This window comes from Grammomys surdaster, unplaced genomic scaffold (assembly GCF_004785775.1).
Source record: "Grammomys surdaster isolate TR1022 unplaced genomic scaffold, NIH_TR_1.0 199, whole genome shotgun sequence".
In the NCBI taxonomy this organism is placed as follows: domain Eukaryota; kingdom Metazoa; phylum Chordata; class Mammalia; order Rodentia; family Muridae; genus Grammomys; species Grammomys surdaster.
In genome coordinates this window covers 2508003-2517951 of record NW_021604644.1, presented here as the reverse complement: position 1 = coordinate 2517951, position 9949 = coordinate 2508003, and the positions used below count along the sequence as shown (strand labels likewise).

At 49.6% G+C, this 9949-nt stretch overlaps 1 protein-coding gene across 1 annotated transcript in view; it reads right to left on the bottom strand.

Moving 5' to 3' along the window:
- The window catches only part of Gabbr2 (gamma-aminobutyric acid type B receptor subunit 2), a 327200-nt gene that overhangs the window by 58413 nt on the left and 258838 nt on the right, over positions 1 to 9949 (bottom strand). Inside the window, exon 12 of the mRNA XM_028770277.1 lies at positions 4814 to 4921. Within this exon, the coding sequence (XP_028626110.1) occupies positions 4814 to 4921 (108 nt within the window). The remainder of the gene's footprint in view (positions 1 to 4813; positions 4922 to 9949) is intronic.

Here is a 9949-nt window from a genome sequence, read left to right as displayed (position 1 = left end):
CATACATACATACATACATACATACATACATACATACATACATACATCAGGGTGGAGGTGGAAATATGCTATCCTGCATACATGCCACTTCCCCAGAACATCATTCAGTGCTCTCCCATCTGGCTTCTCTCTTTCTTCCCCTTTAGATTTCTCTTAGAAGCTGCCCCAATGCTCTGGCTTCTGTCAACACTCATGATGTCATCACCTGCTGCCCTGTCTGACCTAGTGGCTCACAGTGCCACATTCTTTCTGAATGGCATCAGAGCACTAGCCATGACCAAGTATTTGGCTCTAGAATCACATCTAAGTCCGACATGGACTAACTACTTGTGATCTTGGCTATGTCCCCTGTCCCTCTGAACTGTTTTCCTCATCTGTGGCATGGGGCAATAAGCATGCAAGTCACAAAAGATGTGCAAAGTCTGGCTCACAGTAACTGCTGCCCGGTAAAGGCAGAAGCCGGCTCTCTTTTGAATGCCACTTCTCACTGTTGTCCTGTGCAGGAGCTAGAAAACCCTGCAGTTCGCTTACCACTTGTTTCTGTGGGTAAATGTTTTATGGAATTTAATCACATCTATCCATGTGTACATCTGCTCCTGGCTGATTTCATTTATCAAGCAGAGAAGAGTCCCTACAAACGAGACAGCAGAGCCTACAGCATCGAAGCTTTTACCACCTGGTTCTTTATAAAAGACATTTGGTTGATTACTGGTTTCACAAAACAATAACAACAACAAACACCTTCAAATATACTTTTTTGGGGGGACAGTCTTGTTCAGAATGGTCTTGAACTTGAGATTCTACAACCTCAGCCACTCAGAAGCTGGCACATTTGTACCACCACAGCAGCCTTGACTTTAGAGTTTTGAGTGGTCCTGACTGATCTAGTAGGGTCGACTCTCTGCTCCAAAGTGCCCCCTTCCAGGAAGAACAATATGGAGGGCCCCAGGTTCCCTCACACTGAGCTGTGTCCAGGCAGCTGCTCAAAGTTCTCGCTGGCAACTCCTCGGGTGAACCAGGCGAGCGTCTGCAGAGTGACCTTAGATGCTTTGTTGCTCCTGTTACTTTGTTGGGGACAGAGCTAAGACCTCTTCATCCTCAGAAACATCTGCCCCAAAGCGGAGGGTCCCTTCCCTGAGTGACTGCTCTTTCTCCGCACTTCATTTTGCTTAGTGAGAGGCAGAAGGAAGGCTGTAATATTTTTCTCAATTTAAGACTTTATGATTGGTCCTTAGAAAAATAGTAACACGCTATAAAAACACCAGATTTGGAACATGATGTCATCGTGTGTCAATGCTCTCTTTAATAGGCTTCCTTCCTGTAATGGTAGGGTCATGTGAGGTGACCCCTGTATGTATGTTTGGGGAAGGCCCACCACCCTTCATGGGGGGGGCAAGGGAGTTCAGAGAGAAAGGTAGGTACAGGAAGATTGTAATGAAAAAGGCACAGGATTGGATTTTTATGTTTATGAAATTCTAGTGTACATATTGTTAGGAGAAAATTAAGGGGGTCTTCAAAACAGAATCCAGACTCAACCAAAGCCTAATAAAATCAGCCAATTATACAAAACACACTGCATGATTCAATTTATGTGAGATTGCCCAGTGTCAGACTCAGAGAAAGGCATGGTGTAAGGTGGTCCCTGGCTACAGAAAGGAACGGGGGGCTGGTGGTGAATGGATGTGGGTCTTGGCTTGTGTTTGGAGGTGGATGGTGGTGAAGGCCAGACAAACAAACAAACAAACAAACAAACAAAGGTGTCATGCTGGATATATGCCTCTGGGGACATGAATCGGCCCCAGTTCTGTTGTGGAAAGGGTTAAGAATGACAGAGAGCACTATGGTGTGACGTGCTCAGAGGGGTTGCTCTGGGTTTACTGCTGACAGAGGAGCAGGCAGAGGAGGGTAAGGTGGAGGGAGAAACACTTCTCCCAGTGGCAGATCAAGCATGCAGTGAGGAGCCAGATTCTGTTGAAGGGCAGGCAGCATTGGCTTCTGTGACGTTTTGTGAGGTTTTTTTCTTTCCCCCACAGGTTGGGCTTTTACATGAGCAAGGTCTGTTTTGTTGAATTAGCTTTTTTTTTTTTTTTTTTTTGGTTTGTTTGTTTGGTTTTGAGAGAAGGTCTCACTCTTTAGCCTGGGTTGCACTTGAACTCAATATTTAGCCTAGACTGGCTTTATAGTCTCATGGCAATGGTCCTGCCTCAGGCCCCCAAGTGTTAGGATTACAGGCAGGAGCCGCCACACCCTGAGTTTTTCTGGCTTTTGAAATTTTGCCAACATTCATGGAGTTGATCATTTTTAGCTGTTTTCAGGTGCACAGGTTAGCCTTGCAAACCTGATGACTGGCGCCCCTTACGTCATCGACCTCTTCCCCATGGGAAAAACTACCTTCGCTCCTGTCCAGGAAGCTCATCCCTTTCCTGTCTGTGACTCTTGATACCCTTGATGTCACTTTCCCCACTGCTTTTCCCAAAGTTGTCCTCCAGGTCTCTGAGGACACAATTACTGCACGCTCCTCCTTCCTCTACACTCCGACCTCCCAAGGGCCCTGTGCTTCAGCCACTGTTCCTGATGTCATCACCAGTTTCCAAAAAGGAGAAAAAAGTAACAGAAAATGAAAAAAGGTAAAAGTACCCCCTCCAAAAACCCAAACAAACAAACAAAAACCCCAAACAAACAAAAAGAATAAGAAAAAGGTAATAAGGGCCATGTGTGTCAAAGAAGCCCTTCCTCTGGCCTGTGCTGTCTCTGTTCACCACAGCCTGCTCAGTTTTCACTCTCGCATACTGTTTCCTGCTCTGGCACTCGGCAGTAACATCATAAGTGACCTGAGCTTGTGATCTCTGGAGATGACATCCCATCCTCATCCCTCATGGATGTGAACCCCTAACTCTGAGCTTTTCCCCTGACATGTTCAGTGGGCTGCTGTCAGTTGGTGTGTTCTTGTTCTGCAGTTACCTAAGGGAACATGGCGGCCAGCTCTTGGCTGCGGGTGACAATGTGGACAACCCACAGAGTAGCACATAGAATGAAAGCTACTGTTCTTCCAAACCAGAATCATGTTGCATTAATGGTAGATTAGCTCAAAGCAGAGCCGTAGAGCAGGAAAGCCTGGGCAAGCACCCCTCAGCTCTAGGCAGGGCTGGTGTGAGCATGGCAGCCTGGGACCTATGCCAGCACTCTGCCTCCTTAGGACTGGCTAGGCCCAACAGCCTGCAAGCATAGCCCCAAGACAGGGTAGAGGGATTTTGCTCTGGCTGTATGTAGATCAGCACAGTGGTCCTTTGTTTGTGCTGTTACATTCACAGATTCCACCAACCAAAGCAGGTCACCAGTCAGGAGGCCTGTGGTGCTTGCATCTGTACGGAGACTATACAGACCATCTTCTCTTACAATGACTTATAACAATACAGTGTACCAACTGTTTAACAGCATTTGCATTGCATTAGGTATTGTAAACAGTCTAGAGATGATTTAAGGTGTGTGAGAGGATGGGTTGGGTGATTCATGAGGCTTGGTTGTTTTGGGTGGTGGTGGTGATGGTGGTGGTGATGGTGGTGGTGGTGGTGGTGGTGGTGGTGTGTATGTGAGATTCTGAACTCAGGGCTCAGAGGGACAGCTGTATCACTTGAGAAGCTCTAGAAACCACTGATGCTTAGCTATGATCTCAGAGTTTTGGTCTCAAGCAAACTGGGATGGATGACTTCTTAGTGTTCAGAATCTCTCCTGGATTAGAACTCATAGCCAGGACCAGTAAGGGTTGGGGTGGCCAGGCCACTTCAGTCTCACAGAGGGGAATTGACAAATGTAGTGTGGGGACAGAGAAATGGAGAAGCACAGGGAAGGGCGGCAGCTCCGTGTCCCTCTCTCTGAGAGTAGTCTGTACCTGTCTGAGGTAGCCTGGTGTCTGACAAATGGGGGTTGGGAGTAGCAAGACCCAGTCCCGTCCAGTTAGGGTGGGAACTACAGCTTGGAAATTGCTTTGACAGTGGGGGTAGGGCTCTGAGGATGAAGGGTGCCATAGGTCCCAGGCAGGAGAGGGAGTGGCAACTTAGGAGGCAATGTCTATTTAATTCTGCCTGCCAGCAAGCCCAATGCAGGACTGCAACAAGACTTTAAGGGACAGAATGGAAACACCCCTATGGCCAGATGCTCAGACTCATGCTTGGTCAACATCATGGTTACCCACAACGTGGACAAATGCTCTCTTCCTGCCTGAAGGCAGAGTCTCTGTCCTCTGAAGCAGTCTTTGAAAGTCCCTTCATTAAGTTGGGTCTCAGCCCTGCTGCTCTCCCTCCTTTCAGAGAAGTCCCCAATATCCCTAAGCTGCAGTTTTGATTTCCCAATGTTCAGCCTCTTCTTGAACCTTGATTATGTGGACCCCAAATCCTGCCTGTGCCAGGCCTTTCAGCTTCTAGACCACCCACCTCCTTCTGTCAGTCAGGTTCAGCACATGCTCCACCTGAGACAGATATGCAGTCCCCTGCCCTGTTTGCCTGATAACTCCCATGTATCCCCAGGTCCTAGCAAAGGTAGCACTTCTTACAGGAAGCCTCCCCGAGCATCTTGTGCCCCAGGACACCCTACATGTCCCTAAATAGCTCCTGTCTCTGTGGACTATAGAGGTTCTGTGACCTGGTTCCTTGAGAATCTGAGTCACAAGCGGTGGGAACTGGGTTTCCCTTGAATCTCCACTGAGCTGCTCAGTGGCTCAGCACATAGCAGATACGGGATGCCTCTTTATGTAAGAAAAGCCGAGTGAACATGGCGACCGAAGCGGGGGGGGGGGGTGTGGGTGGGCTCTAGTTACCTTCTTCTTCATCTTCACATTTTTGAAGATGGCATGGACCCTCCAGGTCTTTGCAAACATGGCCCCAAAGGCGGTTGTGTAGCCCACGGTGAGAATCCAGGTCCGGACCTAGAAGCCAGGACAACACAGGGGAGTTAACATCTCCCAGGTGACTGACCACCCAGCAAGTGGAACCTAGGTGTTGGGGACAGACACTCTGCAGTGCATTTTTGGAAGTCAGATTCTGATCCCATAGACAGCTAGTAACACTTGTCACTCATTGGGTGCCAGGCACTAGGTGCAGAGGATGATAAGTTTCAAATTCTGCCTCCAGCAGTCCCTGGCTCAAAGCAGGCTGTCCACCCAGCAAGACACAGGCATCTCTGTACTGTTGAATGGTCTCTAGGAAGGTGGGAGGCAGACACCCTCCCTTCTCGTCCCTCCCGTTCCATTCGCTTCCCTTCCTTGTGTGGTAGCTAGTCTCATGCTTTGCCTGACTTTGGGGCCCTGCTCAGGACTAAAGTCCTGCCTGGCTCTTACCTGCTCCCTACAACTGAAGTGTACCTTGGTTACCAGCCCTGGCTGCTGACTGTAGGAACAGCCAGTCTAAAGGAGCCCTGGGTTCCTGGCGGTTGAGACAGGATGGGCACCATCTGATAGCTACCCTGGAGCCTCCAGGATACTTGCTTTCTGTCAGGACTATAATGACAGTGAGATACTCCCTTCACTGGCTGGCCTGGATACCTCCAATACGGGATCCTTGGCCTCCGAGTATAGCTCCTCTGACCCCAACCCTGAGTGATGCGTTGTGCCTGCCCCAACCCTTCCAGCACTGTGGCTCACAGGTGTCTAGGTCCACTCTGTTTATGAAGACAGAACCTGGCTTACAAAGTGTCATGGCTGACCCCTAAGCCAGGAAGACAGCAGCAGGCTAGCCATTGTTGAGATACGCGCGTGGCACAGCACAGGGAACACAGCCTTCTGTTTCCTTCCATATACCCAAACATCAGATGGGCAATGAATGACGGTAGGTGTTTTGGGGGAAGGGGGATGACCACACTGCCATGTACATTATAGTGTGTATGGTAGTACCCACATTATAACCCAAGGATGGTAAGAAAACTGGAGAACACAGAGGGAGGCGGAGCTGAACCCTGGGGACTGAGACCCCAGGGTTATGTCTCTCGCGACTTGGAGCATCCACTGTCCTCTGTCACAGTCGCTGGGACCTCACAGAGCAATCACTCAGCCAGACACTAGTTGGCTCATCTTGGACATTAGTTCGCTCGGCATGGACCATGAGGCCAGAGACAGTGTGGATTATACAAACCACCATTACTAACCAGGACAACTCGGGAGCTGTTGAATGAGGAAATCACTTTACGAGGAAACTAAGGCCCATAGCGATTACATATTTCCTCCATCACTCACTAACAACCCAGAACTCCAGTTCAGTGTCCTGAGCCCGAGTGGCCTTCTCTTCCTGATGTCACATGTCTCCTCTCCAGAGAGTCTGCTTAACTCAAAGCAGCTTCATCTACACTCGGGAGCTGGCCCACCAGCCAGCGCACATGCTGCTGGGGGTCTGTGTAACACTCTGGATTTACACTGTCCCCACAGGCTTGAGTGTTGGATGCTGTTTGGGGAGGTTGTGGACACCTTAGGAGGTAGGGGCCTGATGGAGGCAGTGGTTCCCGAGGAGCTGGCCTTGGAAGGTTAGACCTGGTCCCTGATTCTCTCCGAACACCACACGGGTGAGTGGCGCTCTGTTGGGTCACACACTCATTACTGTGATGGACTGAAGCTCCTAGGACTGCCGGCCCAAAGACATTCTCCGTCCCTTAAGCTGTTTGTCCAGCTACTTCACCACAAAGATAAAAGTGTGACTCGCTGTGATGGTTCATCTCAATTGTCAACTTGGTGGGAGTTGCAGTCACCGTGGGAACAAACCTAGGCTCATCCGAGAAGCTTTCTGATGAGGTTTGTACCCTCAGACTGTGAGGTACAGTCTCTATATGCTTTAAAGAGAATAGTATGTCCACCAGGAGACCAGCCCCTAGAGTTTCCGATCACACACCATTAGATAGTGACTTCCATCTGTAAACATACATGGGCACTTTTACAAAGGATGGGGAAGATGAGATAGTGCTATTCCTTTTGCCTCGTTCTGTGGTCCTATTTGGAGGCCACATGTCACGGCCCTGTGCCCAGCTTATTCACAGTCCTTTGACCCATGCTCTCTTTACGGCCATCATTACCAGGCTGCTTGTCTCTTTTGAGAGAGCCAATTTCATTAAGATTCAATAACATAAATTAAGTGAGTTAAAACTCGATGAGAGAAATTTAATCTGGCGTCTGGAAGCTGAAATGTGTTGCGGTGAACTAACTGAAAGCAAAGAAGGCCACAGGAGCCTGGGCAGAATGCTTCACAGATGCTCGGTCTCTGGAGAGGCTGGCCCTGGCTGGTGTCTGTGAACTGGGACTTGGGGAAGGTTCCTGCCTTTCACTTCCTGATGTAGGGTCTCATTAGGCCTAAGCAATTTGTGCAAAAAGTGTGATTTGTGCTATATACATGATTCCAGGCAGCTGCGTCCTGTCTAGAGCGTGGGTGCATTGCAGACCTAGTGTTTATGTGGCTTGGCCTTGGGTATACCGTGGGCTCTCCTGGTGTGTCTCAGGCACTGGTTGTCTTATGACCCTGGGGAAGGCTTTGGATGCTTACACCAGGTCTTCCCTGGATGTCCCTTCATGAGCATATGCCTTGGCTAGTGTTGTAATTGCTCAGAACCATGAGTATGACTGGATGTCCGGGCCTGGGAATCCCAGCGAGTTACTGAGGCTGGGGCTGTCACCGCTGGATGTTATGGCCCCACCAGTAGCCTGACCAGCAGCAGAACCGAGGAGTGAGAAAGGTCAGTAGAGCCCCAGCCAAGCCTCCACAGGCTGACTCACCTTGGGTCATCCAGCCCTGAGTGACCCTGCCAGAGGGGAGGCCCATTTCTTTGCATTGGCACACTCTGTGAGACGGAAGCTGCCACACTGGCGCCTCCTCTGCCCAGCTAAGGCTGTCCCTGGGTGACTGCTTGGCTCTGAGATCGTCTTCCTCTGAGCTCTAAAGCTGCACATGCTGCTTTCATAGAAAGCCTCGGTGACAAGTAGATGCACCATAAAACCCTCAGTTCCACAGCAAGGCTGAGCCCACGGCTCTTCCCTAAGTGGCTGTTTCCTCAGATGGAGGAGTCCTGCTGCCTGCCACTCAAGCTAGAGACCTGAGAACTACTCCAACCCCTTCCTGCCCTCACTCTCTTGTTTCATCTCCAGATATGACCTGTAGGGTGACAGTCCTCAGGCATGACCCACAGGGTGACAGTCCTCAGGCATGACCCGCAGGGTGACAGTCCTCAGGCATGACCCACAGGGTGACAGTCCTCAGGCATGACCCGCAGGGTGACAGTCCTCAGGCATGACCTACATGGGGATTGTCATCAGCTACCTCAAAGGGAAACCCCACAGGACAAAACAAGCAAGCAAGCAAACCCCACTTCTGGCCCTTCAAGCAACACTATCTCACTAATTTCTATTAGACTTGAATTTACTAGGAGGCCAATTTGGGGTTCTTGGGTAACCTCTGCTTTTTTTAGTTAGAGTTAGGAAAAAACCCCAGCATTTCAGGGCCACAAGAAGGCTCCCTGCCCCACCTTTGTCCATCTGCTTCCCATGGTGAGCACACAGTCCCCTGTAAGCAGGGACAGAAGGTAAAGTCACCTGCAGGACTCAACCCTGCATACTGGGACAGGGCTGCTCTGCTCATGGACCTCCGAGGGAGGAGACACATGTGAGCATATCTCACTCCGGGGCTCTACTCTTTTGTAGCTGATGTTTAGGGGATGAGGTTTCTGGGCTTCCAGGATCCCCAGATGCCTGGTCTCTAAGAGACTCCGTGACAGCACAGCCCCAGAGACTGTACTGGCTGGGGAGGGCAGCCTCACCGACACCTGTGGCCTGGTAAGTGGAGTTCTGCAGAGATTTACCAGGGTTTGTTCATGGTATGTACGTGTCTGTGTGCATGCGTTGCTTTAAGTGAGACAGTGAATAAAGCTTCTCCTGTCTCAGGCAGGGAGCTGCATGTTAAGCCTGGCTCCTCTGAGTTCCCACTGAGCAGCCCCTGGCTGCATTGGCTTATTTAATAGGAGCCCAGCAACTGGGGATTCCTGTCTATAGCATCCACACAGGTCCTCGCTGTGTCACTCTTACTGCCCCAGACCCTCCACACTGCAGGTGGCAGAGGCTCACAGCAGCTTGGTTTGTCTCCAGCCCAGTTCTAGCAGAGCAAGGCCATAGCAGGTCACTGTTGCCATGGAAACACCTGCACCAAAATTACCAGCACCCACTCCAGGTACCCAACTCTTCAGCTGTTCACTCTGCCTCCTTGGTATCCTTCTAGAAGTGATCACCATTATCCTAACAGTCCATCATTCATTCACAAGTGATCCACTCATTCATTTGTTCATTCATTCATTCAAAAGCATCCATTGAAATTTACTGTGAAGCAGGAACTTGAAGATTTAATACACGGTCTCATTTAATCCTTACAACCCCATGAACTATAAGGTTCAGAGATGTTAGTAGCTGAGTCAAAGTCACACAGCTAGGAAGTCATGTTGTGGGGTTTTGGATGGAGACACCTGCCAATGGCATCCCTAAAATATTCTGTGGACATGTTAGAAATGAATAAAATCACTCAAGTATATGAATAAAATCACTCAAGTATATGTAGATTTTGTGGTATTTTTTTGTTGTTGTTGTTTGTTTGCTTTTTAAAAAAATCCAAATGGGCAAATGTTTAGTTGGGACACTTGACTGGCAGACAGAATTCAGTTGGCCTGTTGACCTGTTTTTCCTGGTAAAAGCCAGTTGACCGCTCAGTGGCTCTGAAAACCTGATGACTGAGTTTGGACCCTGGAGCCCATATGGCAGGAAAGAGTGGATCGCTACAGTGTCCTCTGACCTCCACGTGCACGCCTTTGCATGTATGCACACTCCCTTCCACATGCACGCCTTTGCATGTATGCACACTCCCTTCCACATGCACGCCTTTGCATGTATGCACACTCCCTTCCACATGCACGCCTTTGCATGTATGCATACTCCCTTCCA